Below are 14,190 nucleotides of genomic sequence, written 5' to 3'. Positions count from 1 at the left end.
TATAGATGTGTGGGTATATACATGTGTGCACACATGCATACAGTAATGTTCAGATGAATACAGGTGTATACAGGTACTTACCTATGTGTGCATGTACATACAGGTGTGTGCAAGTGTATGCCACTGTGTACATGTGTGAATACATACATACATACATATATGTGTGTGTGTGTGTATATATATATATATATATATATATATATATATATACACACACACACAAAGTACACACAGGTATATGTGGGTTAATACATGTGTGCATACATATATATAGTCATGTTCAGGTGAATTCAGGTGTGTATAGGTGCATACAGCTGTGTGAAGGTATTTACATGTGTACAGATACATTCAGATATATAGATGCCACTGTGTACATGTGTATGGATGCATACATACACATACAAGTACACAAGGTATGTGTAGGTGCATACATGTGTGCACACATGCATATAGTCCAGTTCAGGTGAATACAAGTGTGTGCAGGTTCTTGCCTGTGTGTACAGGTGCATACAGGTTTGTGCCAGGGCATACACACGTGCAGGTGCATCCAGATGTTTGCATTAGTGCACAGCATATGCCTCTGTCTCCCAGCTCTGCTGGGTGGAGACTAGAACGGACGTTTGGGTCTCATATGACACTCGGCTCTTTTCTGCAGCCGTTTTCCGGCTTTAGTTTGGACTCTCCATGTCGCAGGCTGCTCGCTCTTGCTTACTGGCCCCTCCTTGTCCTCTGTCCTTCACATCATTTCTGCAGCTTTCCAAGGTCGCCATGAAGTCTCAGCGCCCCACTTCCGTGGCTTGGCCACCTGCCAAGTCACCTTCCTCTGTAAACTTAATGAGCACAAGGCCTGCCCTGTCATTTAAGTCACTTACAGAGCATTAGATGCCAGGGCAGGGCTGAGCCTGGCTGAACTGGCTCTCCGCACACCCTCTGTTTGTATACCGTGATCCCCAGGGTCACACAGCCACATGAGCCCGAAGAAGTCAATGGATTGCTCTCAGGAGCCACAGGCTGAAGCACATAGCCATGTTCCCTGTGCGTTCTGTCTGGGACAGCCCAGGGTGTCATCAACAGGGTAGATAAAAGCTGGTTTGGGGCTTTCTTAGGCAGAGCAAGCAACTAGGGTCAGGTTAGAGGTCACAGGAAGTTCAAGTGTACAATTGCTAACCAAGCAAGCCATGGACGTGCCGTTCCCAGAAAGAGACGGGGGTGCTGGGGGAGTTCTAGGGACGCCCAGTGTGGCCTCATAGGCCAGCTTGGAAGGGACAAGTGTCCGTAAAGAGTGGTGCTCCTCAGACCAGCTCTGCCCTGAGGTGTTTCTGTGTATGTATGGGGGTGGGGGGGGGGCATGTGTACACATAAGTATGCATGTTTATGTGTTCACCTGTATGTGTATACATCTGAGTATGCATGTGTTCATATGTTCACATGTGTTTGTGTGTGTATACATAAGTGTGCTTGTACATGTGTTCACCTATGTGTGTACACATCTGAGTATGTGTGTGTATGTGTGTGTGTTTGTGTAAAGACCAGAGTCAACCTCAGGTGTCATTTTTTTCAGAGCACTGTCTATTTTGGTTTTGGGAGAGGTTTTTGTTTTGTTTTGTTTTGTTTTGTTTTGTTTTGTTTTATTTGTTGAGGCAGCCATGGGGCTCATTGATTCAGTTTGCCTAACTGGTCAGAGAACCCCAAGACTCTGTCTGTCTCTACCTCCGAAGCTCCAGAATTACAAGTATGTGCCAATACGCCTGGCTCAAAAATATATTGTGTGTGTATGTGTGTGTGTCTATAGGGATACTTGAGTGCAGTGCCCTTAGAGGCCAGAAGAGGGTATAAGATCCCTGGAGCTGGAGTTGCAGGTAGTTGTGAGCTGATGTGAGTGCTGGGAGCTCACCTCAGGTCCTCTGCAAGAGCTGTGTGCTTTCAGCCTCTGAGCCATCTGGACAGCCCTCAGGCCTGCCTCTGGGGATCAGATCTCAAGTCCCCATGCAATGCAGCAGGCACTTTATTGATGAGTCATCTCGCCTGCTCCCAGTGTCCTTTGTCAGAAGAGATAAGGCCTGTATGCTGTGCTGTCAAGCAGGAACTCTGCCTTACTTCCACAGCACTTCCTTATGCCAGCGGGTGCAGCCTCTGTGGTGTATGCTGGGGAGCGAAAGGTCAGGTGGTGCCCTGGGGCCAGCAAGTGGTGTCAATGGCTCTGGACCCTAGTGAGGAGGATGTCATCACTGCATACTGTGGGGTCCTCCCTGAGCCTCTTACTTGTCAGGTGAGAAAAGGACAAGGCAGTGGGGATGGTGCTCCCCCATCACCCTGAATCTGAGCCACAGGGCTGGCCCTCTTCTTGAGGCCAAGTTTTTGAGGTTTGAATTAAAACCTTCCCAGATGTCATGTGCACTGAGAATAACAGGAGTCTGAATCTCCATGTGTGTGTGTGCAGGAACCAGGAGCTCCCAGGTGTGAGCTACAGGGTGGCTGTGCTCAGCCCATCATACCCAGTAGAAGCGTACAGAATGCCAAGCAGCCTTGGTCACCATGGTGAGCCCAGTCCATCTCAGGATCTCTTTCCACAGGTTGGTGCTATCGGGGATGAGGAGGAGTGGGTCACCCTCTATGAGGAAGAGAATGAGCCTGATGCCCAGACGCTGGAAATTCCAAACCTCACGCCCTACACACACTACAGGTGAGAGCCGCAGGTGGGAGGTGGCTGCAGCTGGATGCGTTTGTAGTGTGAGAAACAAGGTGTCATATAGAAAATAGAATTCTCTAAGCAGAGGGCTGGGGAGACATTTCAGCTGCTGGGTGCTTGCCCTACAAGCATGAGGGCCTGAGTTTGCATTGCTAGGAACCCATTAAACCTGCCTGGGTAAGATGGCACATGCCCATAATCCCAGCCCTGGGGCTTTCTAGCCAGCCGATCTTGCTGAAGTGGTTGGATCCAGGTTCAGTAAGAGACCCTGTTTCAGAAAATAAAATGGAGAGTGACAGAGAAAGACATCCTATGCCAACCTCTGGATTCCACAGGCACACCTATGTTGGTGCATCAGAGCGTAAAGACACACACACACACACACACACACACACACACACACACACGTACACAACACACACATATGTAAATAACACACATAACAGATGCACGGGGCATTCTGTAAGTAGCAAAAGCAGTACACACATAAAAGCCTTAAGCAAGACACACAGTTTGAGTATGATTCCAAGGCAGTGTGTGGTTGGGTGTTAGGCTGGCCATGTGTTTCCATCAGAGCACACCGTAAAAAGGGCTCACTATGAAATAACCAGGAACCGGAGGCCGCAGACTCTTAACGAAGCAGATGTTCCAGGTGCCCCATTCTGCTTCCCCTTTCATGACCCTGGAGTTTCTCTTCTCGCTAATCAAGTGCTTAACATGGCATTTAACCTTTTGCTTCTAGATCCTGCCACTTCCCCTGGCAGTAAATCCCCAGCCCTCACTGAGGGTAGCGTGCTCGGGAGCTGTTAGCGATGCTATCGGTTCCCGCAACATCAGAACGAGAGATGAAATTCCAGTGATCACCAGATGTTGAGTTTGATAATGTCATTGTTCTGCCAGAATGGATACATTCAGTGTAATCGGGGGGAATGAGGGAGTAAGAATGAGGAATTCAAAGAGTGGAAGGTGAAATTACATCTTCATGAAGAACATTTATTCAGTACAATACCAAAGTTAGAGTTTTTTTAAGTCTAATGAGAGAGATGTTTTTTAATCTATTCATTTGAACACTCATCCTAAGATTATAGCAGATGAGTCAAGACACAATATACTCAGTCCTAAAGAGAAAAACATGTAGCTTCAATGAGCTGCTAGGATTCAAGACTTGACATGTGGAATTTTATATAACTGTGTAATTATCCCAAAGATCAGAACCAGTGATAAGAAAGCAATGCCTCTGTCTCAAAGTCACATTAATTTAGGAGACTTCTGAAACAAGCATTATGTGTCCTTGCTTGGGGGTTGTGTTATATGTAAATTCAGTTTAAATAATTATATAGAGAGAAGACACAAGCAGGTGTGATGGTACAGGCCTGTTATACCAGCTACTGAGGAAGCTGAGGCAGGAGGATTATAATTTTAAGGCCTTTCCGAGCTACAGAGATGGTTCAAGATCAGGCCAGGCAATATATTAAGTCTCTGTCTCGAAAGTTAAAAGGGAGCTGAGAACATGGCTCAGTGGTAGAGCACCTGCCTAGAATCACCCAGTGAGGGGCTGGGGTGTGGCTCAGTGGTAGAGCCCCTGCCTAGAATCCCACAGTGAGGGGCTGGAGTGTGGCTCAGTGGTAGAGCCCCTGCCTAGAATCCCCCAGTGAGGGTCTGGGGTGTGGCTCAGTGGTAGAACACCTGCCTAGAATCCCCCAGTGAAGGGCTGGGGTGTGGCTCAGTGGTGGAGCACCTGCCTAGAATCCCCCACTGGGGGGCTGGGGTGTGGCTCAGTGGTAGAGCACCTGCCTAGAATCCCCCAGTGAAGGGCTGGGGTGTGGCTCAGTGGTGGAGCACCTGCCTAGAATCCCCCACTGGGGGGCTGGGGTGTGGCTCAGTGGTAGAGCACCTGCCTAGAATACCCCAGTGAGGAGCTGGGGTGTGGCTCAGTGGTAGAGCCCCTGCCTAGAATCCCCCAGTGAGGGGCTGGGGTGTGGCTCAGAGTTAGCGCCCTTTTGCTTAGCATCCTCATGGCCCGTGCTTTATAAGGAAGTAAGGTAATTCTGATTGAGGCCTCACATGAACTTTCCACTGTGCTACATGCCAGGATAGGCATGGGTTATGGCAATGCCCTTAACCATTCAAAATACTGGACTTCCAAAACTGTGTTTGGTGGCAACACTGTGACATTGGGCTCTCTTGAATGACCTTCATCCCCTAAGGGTACCCTGAATTTGAGTTAGCCAATGGCAACTAACCTTTTAAATTTCCACCCATCGGCTCCATCAAATCTCCTTCACCTGGGAACTAAATCGTACTGAGTCACATGAGACCATTCACTGGAGGCTCTTAGGAAAATGACTTCTTGTTTTCCTATTGCTGTCATAAGATTCCCCTGAGAAAAGCATCTTAAGGAAGGAAGGGTTTGCTCTGACTCACAATTCAAGTGCAGGCCATGGTAGTGGCAAAGCTAATCCAGCAGGAGAGTGAGGCAGCTGGTCACATGGCACCCACCAGCAGAAAGCAGAAGGCATGCTCTTCTCTTTCTCTGCTTACATAATCCCGGGTCCCAATCAGGGCCAGTGCCACCCACAGTGAGCAGGTCTTACTAACTCAATGAAGCTACTCAAGATAAGCCCTGTAGGTATGCCCACAGGCCTGTCTTCCAGATGATTCTAGAGTCTGTCAAACTGACAGTTCGCATCGCCCATCACAGAGACTGTAGATGGCACCTGCTTTCTTCACCCACAGAGATAGGTGTCCATGAGTGATGGCCTCTGTGGTCCAGGAAGACACACGTGTGAGGAGCACCCGAGGAGACCTTGTTCTGTTCTGTTGCCTTTTGCTTGGATGTAATACCGGTTTATGGTTTCACCTCAGGTTTCGAATGAGGCAAGTGAACATTGTGGGTCCCAGCCCCTTCAGCCAGTCATCCCGGGTCATCCAGACCCTGCAGGCTCCACCTGATGTGGCTCCGACCAGCATCACTGTCCGAACAGCCAGTGAAACCAGCCTGCGGCTACGTTGGGTGGTGAGTTGGAGACTATGGGGTGGAAGCCACTACCTGTGCCTTCCAGGCCTTCCCGGGAATCAGAGCTTAGCCATACCACACTCAGGTTGTTTCCCTCATCAAAGCCAATCTGATTGTTAGACCACAAAGTATTACATTACACGATTGTTGTAAGATCACAAAGTAGCCCTGGATTTCTTCTTAATTGGTAGCATTCTCTCTTCTTGGACCTTAGGGTGCTCTTTCAGGAAAGAGCATGGTCAACATAGAACCAATACTCAATATTCATAAGAGATCCAGTCCAGTATTTAATCAGAACATTTCTCCCTCAAAATTAAACCAAGCTATATTATAGAAAATTATTTCCAGCAAAAGTCACTAAAAGAATTTTTGTTGAATTAACAGAAGAAAAGTTTTCAGGAAAGGTAGAGCAGAAAGCTGCTGGGATGAGGGGGGAGTGTGGCTCAGTATGTAAAGTGCCTATTACAAAAACATGAGAACCTGAATTCAGACCCCCCAGCACCCACGTAAAAAGCCAGACATTAGGGTGCCCACCTGTTACCTTAGCACTGAGGAGTGGAGACAGGAGGATTTCCTAGAGCTTGCTGGCCAGCTAGTCTTACCAAGTCAATGAACTCCAGGTTCAGTGAGAGACCCTGCCTCAAAAATCACAATGAATCACCTTTTGGCCTCTACAAAACATTAATATGAACATGTACACATGCATACAGCCCACATGTTTGTGCATGTACACACTCTAGAAAGTTCCAGGAAAATTCACCTAAGAAAATGGTTTCCATGGAGTTGGCCCCATAGGATGGGTTTGCTCTTGAAGACCTTTAAAGGTGACAGTTAGGAGGTGTCCACTCACACCAGCCTGTCATTCATTGCCAGCCGCTGCCCGATTCCCAGTACAATGGGAACCCCGAGTCTGTGGGCTACAGGGTGAAGTACTGGCGTTCAGACCAACCATCCTCAGCGCTGGCCCAAGTTGTCAGTGACCGGCTGGAGAGGGAGCTGACCATCGAGGAGCTGGAGGAGTGGACAGAGTATGAACTGCGGATGCAGGCCTTCAATGCCATTGGGGCTGGACCCTGGAGTGAGCTGGTGCGCGGTCGCACACGGGAGTCAGGTGAGAGGGAGGTGACGCAGCCTCAGAGACAAGGCCATCTCTTGTCTCAGAAGAGAGGAGTTTGGTGGTCCTGGATTTCCACATCCCTGGGTAGTAGAGTCTCTCTATGTCACACCTGTGTCTGTGTTGGTGTATAACTAACCCTGGCTTAGATAGGCTTTGTCCGACTGTCTTTGTGTTTGGTTTGGTTTGGTTTTTTGTTTTTGTTTTTGTTTTCCTAATGAAAACAGGCTGACAGAAGCAACTTAAGGGAAGAAGATGTTACCTTGTTTCACTGTTTGAGGCCTGGCAACAGGAACAGGAAGTGGCTGGTCACATGGCGTCCACAGTCAGGAAGCAGAAAGAGATGGATGCTGGTGCTCAGCTCACTTTCTGCTTTATATCCTGTCCAGGGCTCCAGAGAAAGATGCTGCCTCCTAAGTGGTCCTTCCCATCTTAGTTAACCCAATCAAGTTAACCCAATCCCTCATAGACATGGTACATGTCCAGCCAGAGACCAACCTACTCAAGATAATCCTTCACAGGTGTGCCCAGGCCCTTGACTCTTAGCTGCTTCTAGAACCCGTCAAGTTGACAACCTATATTAACCATCACCTACTCCTTTGGATTTTAACAGGTGATGGGCTTATTTTTTATTTTTTAAGTTAATGATAATGTTCATTTTCAATAATAAAAAGCAAGAAGCAGAAATTTCCTATGAGATGTCCTTAATACACCAGGCATCGGGCCTTGCGCTCCATGAATGAAGGTCGACAGTATGTGCAAGGGTCTGGTTACAGTAGGAAGTGACCCCTGACAGGGGCAGTTGATGTCTCATTCTTTTGGATCTAAGGTGGGGCTCCTGTTTGTTGGATTGTACAGCATATGTTTGGGAACCCGGCAACCCCCAATAAGGTCCCTGAAGAGTCACCATTGTGGTGACCGGGATTTCGAGAGGGCTTTGCCAAGACCATCCAGGGCTCTCTTCCAACTGTAGCTTTTATGATATGAGCGAGAGAAGAGGCAAACCCGCTTGACTGTGACCACGTGGATGCTCTAAAATGCTTTCATCTTCATCAGCTGAGTCTTTGTGACAGGAAGGGACCTGGAGACATTTTTAAAGGATAGTTTTAAACCCAGCAATAGGCAGGCCAAGAAAATATTTCTTTGAAGAAACAAAACTTTGGATAGAAAACTAGAAAGCCTTGGATAAAACATAGTTTTTGAAGTTTTAAATTTATCAATGGACATAAAGGAAAAAACAGCAAAATTGCCCATAGCCGTAAGAGCTGTGTTGGAGTGGCCACTGAATCTTCCCTAGTAGTTTGTGTGTTCATGTGTGTGCACATCTGTGTGCATAGGTGCAGGTACACGTGTATGCATGAATATGGTGGAGGCCAGAGGTCAGCCTCCTTACCTCTCACTGATTCGGAATTCACCAATTACTCTGGACTGGCTGGCCAGTGAGCACTGAGGATCTTTCTGACTTGGTGTCTCCAGAACTGGAATTACAATCGAGAACCATCACACCTGGCTTTTTTTTTTTTTTTTTTTTTTTTTAATGTGTGGGTGTTTTGCCTACCTGTATGTCTTATGTACCTGATACCTGCTGAGTCCAGAAAAGGGCATCCGATCCCCTTGGAACTGTAGTTATAGGCAATTGTAAACTGCTCTGTTAGAGCTAGGAATTGAACCTGGGTCCTCTGGAAGAGCAGCCAGTGCTCGTGACTCCTGAACCATCTCTCCAGCCCCCATGCTTTAAAAACAGAACATGAGTACTGAGATTCAAACTCGGGTCCTCAGTGTAAGACAAGCTCTTTATTGACTGAAATCTTCGCCTCAGCTCTTCACTCATCTTTTTAGGACCTGGCCCTTGATGCCCAGGCAGGGACAGGAGGCTCAACCTGGAATCCATGGCTGCTGGAGGTGGGACCCAAAGTCCTGTGTGGAGACAGTGCTGTGCTACAGGGGACCCAAGGTGCCTGCCACAGAAATCCACCTGTGTCTGCCTAGGCTGTATAGGACACAGATGACCTCACCATCTGTGCCTGTGTCAGCTGTGGGTTCTGATATGCACTGTATGTGTGGTCTGGACGCTCCCAGAAGAGAAATTAATGTACAAGTCTGACTGCAGAACCCCAAAGCACAAAGAACAACAACAACAAGTAGACAAATCAGGCATCATCAAAACTAGAATGACCTTGAACTCCTAACCTTATTGTGCTCTCTCCCTGGTACTGAGATTACAGGAGAGTTAGCACCACACCTAGTTTTTCGGTGCTAGAGGCCCGACCTGGGGCTTTCATCCATGCTAGGTAAGCGCTCTACCAACTCAGCTACAGCGCCAGTGCCTGTCTTCTGTAGGTTTGACTTGCTCACTTCTGTGGCTCTACCAATACCTAACACTTAACCTCTCCATAGAGAGACCCGTCCTGACAGGCCTGGCTCATCATTCCTGTTGGGCACAGAGACACAGGAGCTGATTCCAGGAGCTACCCTGCAAGGTGTGCCCTGGAGTGAGCTGGGGAGGAGACCAAAGCCACTGATCTCTAAACAGTCTCACATCAGTTAATTAAAACAATCTTCCCCAAGACTTAAAAATGTCATCAGGGCCAGCAAGAAAAGGCATTTGCCCACCAAGCTTGATAACCTGAGTCCAGTCCCTAGAAGCCACAGAATAGAGGGAACTGATTGCTGCTCCTGGTTGTCCTCTGACTTCCACATGCATGCTATAACGTGCGAGGTCCTATCCACAAGTATGTGAACATGTACACACACACACACACACACACACACACACACACACACACACTTAAAAATAATAATAATAAATGATCTCATAATCCACAGAAATACCCCAAAGGGTTAGAAACAAAACCAAACATTCTGAACCACATTTAAATGAAGTTTCATAATAGTTTGAAATGTGGTCTAATGGGATCTGTGACATCCTGTCACATATTATAAAGATAAATGAGACCTGAAAAGTCACCACAAGGAGCAGTGATGAACAGCAGGGAGAAAAACAGGTGGAGAGAGAGAAAATAAGCATGATGGGCTAAGATGAATTGGAGATGAAGCGGAATGTACCTCAGAACAGATAATGGGTACAATTCTTCTTTGCATCTTTAAAAAAAAAAGGTAGCCTTTGTCCCAGGGGAATTTGAATCGGCTGAAATTTCAGTCTAGTAATATGTCATTTCCTGTTCTTAACAACCTTACCCAGCGGGCTCTCTCCCGGTGGGAAACTACAAGGTTCAGAGCTCAGTGCTAAGTCACCAGGTTGCCCTGGCTCTTTAGGGATGCGGCCGGGCCTCCTGTGAATGAATGCTGGCATTACCGCATCTCAAAAAATCAACCGTGGTTTGGGGGTCTGTAGTGAGAAGTGGGCACTTAAAGCTGTCAAGATTGGCCTCACAGGAAACAGGTAGGGGTCCAAGAGGTGGACCAATTGGGTTGCTATGACGATGGCCTCTCTCTATATACAGATAGGGACAGTTTTCAGAACACAGCAGAAACGTAGCAGGCATACAACATGTTTGAGATTTGCAATCTTATTTTAAATGAAGTCAGAAAATGGAGTTTAATAAATGACATGCTTCCATGCTTGTCCCAATAGCAACTCCTTCATTCTTAGTGATTCAAGGTACTGTTTGATCGCTTTTTAAAAATTAAATTAAAATAAGCATCTGTGTAAGCAGTTTTCCAGACAAAGCCATCCATAGCAGCATTTGAGGTCCCCAGGGACCCCCTGCAGGTGGAGCACAGTGAGATGTGGCTGTAGGTTTCCGGACAGACAAGTCCTCTACTTCTGATAACTGAGTCAAGCCATCAATGACTGTGGCACACACTTCTTTTAGGGAAACAAGAGCAAACACTGCTCATCCCCTACAGTGTACCAACCACATACCAAAGTGATGATTCTACCCAAGTCCAACTTGGGGAGCCAGTGAGTTTATTGGCCCTGCTTAGAGCATGGGTCAAGGATGTACACATACAGCTTTCTTGTTTGGGTGCATAATCATGGACACATTTGGGGGTGTCCTGGCTAGTCTGAGGCTGAGTAGTTAGGAGAGGGTTCTTCATGTGTCTAGGAAGGAAGGGGTACAATGATGCCTCTGTGGTGCTGGACAGGAAGCTAGTGTTTCTCAGGGTGGACAGCCAGAAACTTCTGCCATGATTTCCCCTCCAGAAAGATTTCCTGTGGGTGGAGAAAGAGGCAAGAGTGGACATCACCCACACCCAGTGTCATCCCAGCAGCTACTCTGTTAGGTTGTGACTTGGACGGGACCTCCCTTCCTCCCTTCCCCTTCTCTTTCTATAGACACTGCTGGCTCTAACATTGACCGAATCCAGCTCCACAAATGTCTAGGGACCTTATGGGTAATAGTAATTTGTCTGAAATTACTGTGGAAAGATGAGGACCTGAGTTCAAACTCAAGAACCCAGCTAGAAAAACCAGACATGGTGCTAGCCTGTAAGTCCAGTGTTAGGGAGACAGAGATAGGAGGGTCCCTAGGCTCGGTGGCGAGTCCGCCTGCTAAATCAGCAAGCCCCAGGTAAAAGTGAGAGACCCTGTCTCAAAAACCAAGGTGGGCACTGCCCTGAGGAGTGATATCCAAAGTTGGACTCTATCTTACACAAACACACATGCACAAATACAAATACTCATGCACACATGCACACATAAACAGACATGAACAATAGAAACATCTCAATGGCAGTTTGAGTAACAAGCATGCTCCCTCACAGTTCTGGAAGCCCGAGCCTGGGTCCAGGTGTCCATGGGACAGCACTCTATGGGAGGCTCTGTTCTGGATCCCCAACAGCCTCTGCTGCCTTGTTTCACGGTTGCATCTCTGCGATCTTCCTGGAACACTGTTCTTTCATGCTTGTAGTGTGCTTGTGAGGCTTTCTTGCCTTGTTGGCAGAGTGGCCCACCCCACACAGCACTGCATAGACCGATGCCCAAGCCTTGTCACACAGCAGAGATGTGATGGCCTTGAAATGTCCCCTCTTTTTTCAGCATGGAAGCGTTGGGACAAGGTGTAACCTTTAGGCCCAAGTCCAGGGGAGCCTTCTGCTCTGTTCGGGCATCTTTTAAGCAGTGTATCAGCTGACCACTTGAGAACTCTCCCTGCTCTCTCCTTTCCTTTGTAGGCAGGCTTTGACATGTAAATGAGTCCATAAGCAAATTCTTGAAGTGGTGGTGGTGATCTATCTAACAGAGTGTCCAATGTTTTATATTGCCATCTACAAATATGTTGGGCTACATCCATAGCTAACCTGGGACACACTGATAGAAAGAAAAAACAACAAAAAACTTGTCTTTAAAGTTCACTGCTATCCATAGTCATATTGTATCTGATTCCTGGAACACTCCTCAAGATAGTCAGTGCCATCAAAGAAAACTAAATGAGGCAGAATTGCCTAAATGTGGGAGAACTGTGTTATATACACAAGGGTCAAAAAACGGCAAGGACTGCCTCTTAGGCAATTCTGTAACAAAACAAAAACAAAAAAACCAAAAACAAAAACAAAAACCAGTTGTTTGAATGAAATAGAATGGGAAGGGGGATGGGTAGGGAGATTGTTTGAGGCCAGCCTGGGCTATATAGTGAGTTGTAGGCCAGATTGATACTGATACATAGCAAGTCCCATCTCAAAAACAGTAAGTTAAATAATAAGGCCGGGATGGTGGCTCAGTGAGTAAAGTGACTGAGTTGGGACCTGAGTTAGAGCCCCTAACCCATGTTAAAAGCTGGATGTTGGAGCCCATGCTTGTAATCCCAGAGTTGGGGAGGTGGAGACAGGAGGATCGCTAGGGCTCGTTGACTTACTGGCCAGCTAGCCTAGTAATCTGTGAGCCCCCAGCCACTGACAGACCTTGTTTCAAAAAATAAACTAGATTATGACTAAGGAACAAAAACCCAGGTGGACCTCTGGTCTCTGTATGCACATGTGCACACACACACACACACACACACACACACACACACACACCCTACAATAACTAGAATGAAATACAACTTTCTTCAGTCTTAGATTTCCAGGCCCAGGGCTGCAGCCCAATGGTAGAGTACTTGCTGAGCATGCTCAAGACCCCCCAGTTCCATCCCCTGCATTGAAAACACAGAAAAGGCCAGGTGTTGGTGGCGCACGCCTTTAATCCCAGCACTTGGGAGACAGAGGCAGGTGGACCTCTGTGAGTTTGAGGCCAGCCTCATCTCCAAAACGAGTTCCAGGAAAGGTGCAAAGCCACACAGAGAAACCCTGTCTCGGAAAAAAAAAAAAAAAAAGAAAGAAAGAAAGAAAGAAGGAAGGAAGGAAGGAAGGAAGGAAGGAAGGAAAGAAAGAAAGAAAGAAAGAAGGAAAGAAAGAAAGAAAGAAAGAAAGAAAGAAAGGAAAGAAAGAAAGAAAGAAAGAAAGAAAGAAAGAAAGAAAGAAAGAAAGAAAGGAAGAAAGAAAGGAAGAAAGAAAAAGAAAACAGAAAAGACAAACAAGCAGATCCACCTTAGTTCTCTGTTTATCTGCAGAAAGGAGTGGATAATACCTGCTTCTGCTGATCGGGAGGAATTACACTCAATTAGGAATCAGAGACAGAACATTATGAGGCAGGGCCCCCTGCCTGCCCCTCACCCACATACAGCAAACATCATCCCTGGGGTCTGGTCCTCTGTCCATCACCTCGCCCCCCCCCCCCCCCCCATCCACCTCCTCTGTCCAACCCTCAGGGACCTTCATGTTTAGCAGTCTCAGAGAAAGTATCCATCTGAAATTGATGAATTCCTCTTCAAAGTAAAAGCCTGCAGCTCTTTAAGTTATTACCCAAACCAGATGGAGAGCATTTTCTTGCTGACCAGGCTCAGGTAGAATTGAGTTCTAAATACCCAGGATTTACGGAATTTGTTGCTCATATTAAGGAGATTTACATATGTGCTGTACACCTTCAGGCTTATCTGATCCACACGGAATGCTCAGAACCACTGCTGTTTCAAGGGCAGCCTGAACAGGGTGTTTGTGTGTGTGTGTGTGTGTGTGTGTGTGTGTGTGTGTGTGTGTGTGTCTGTGTGTGTGTCTGTGTGTGTCTGTGTGTGTGTGTGTCTGTGTGTGTGTCTGTGTATGGTGTGTATATGTCTGTGTGTTTGTGTGTGTGTGTGTGTGTGTGTGTGTGTCTGGCTGTCTGGCTGTCTGTGTGTGTAAATGCCCCTCTGTTCATAGAAGGCTGGAGAGTGTTGATGTAACCATGTGACATGTTCTTTTTTTTTTTCTTCTTTTTTTTCCCCCTTTATTATTATGTATTTTAAATTTTATACATCAGCCATGGGTTCCCCTGTCCTCCCCCTCCTGCCCCCAGCCCCTCCCCTCCATTCCCATGTCCTCCAGGATCAAGGC

The 14,190-nt window shown here is 47.1% G+C and overlaps 1 protein-coding gene across 1 annotated transcript in view; it reads left to right on the top strand.

Annotated features, from left to right (window-relative positions):
* Window positions 1-14,190, top strand: part of Sdk1 (sidekick cell adhesion molecule 1) — a 960,116-nt gene that overhangs the window by 826,939 nt on the left and 118,987 nt on the right. Inside the window, exons 23-25 of the mRNA XM_036172523.1 lie at window positions 2,574-2,683; window positions 5,555-5,705; window positions 6,579-6,816. Of these exons, the coding sequence (XP_036028416.1) occupies window positions 2,574-2,683; window positions 5,555-5,705; window positions 6,579-6,816 (499 nt within the window). The remainder of the gene's footprint in view (window positions 1-2,573; window positions 2,684-5,554; window positions 5,706-6,578; window positions 6,817-14,190) is intronic.

This window comes from Onychomys torridus, chromosome 22 (assembly GCF_903995425.1).
Source record: "Onychomys torridus chromosome 22, mOncTor1.1, whole genome shotgun sequence".
NCBI lineage: Eukaryota > Metazoa > Chordata > Mammalia > Rodentia > Cricetidae > Onychomys > Onychomys torridus.
Note: the sequence above shows the minus strand (reverse complement) of the source record. Positions and strands in the feature narration are given on the sequence as shown.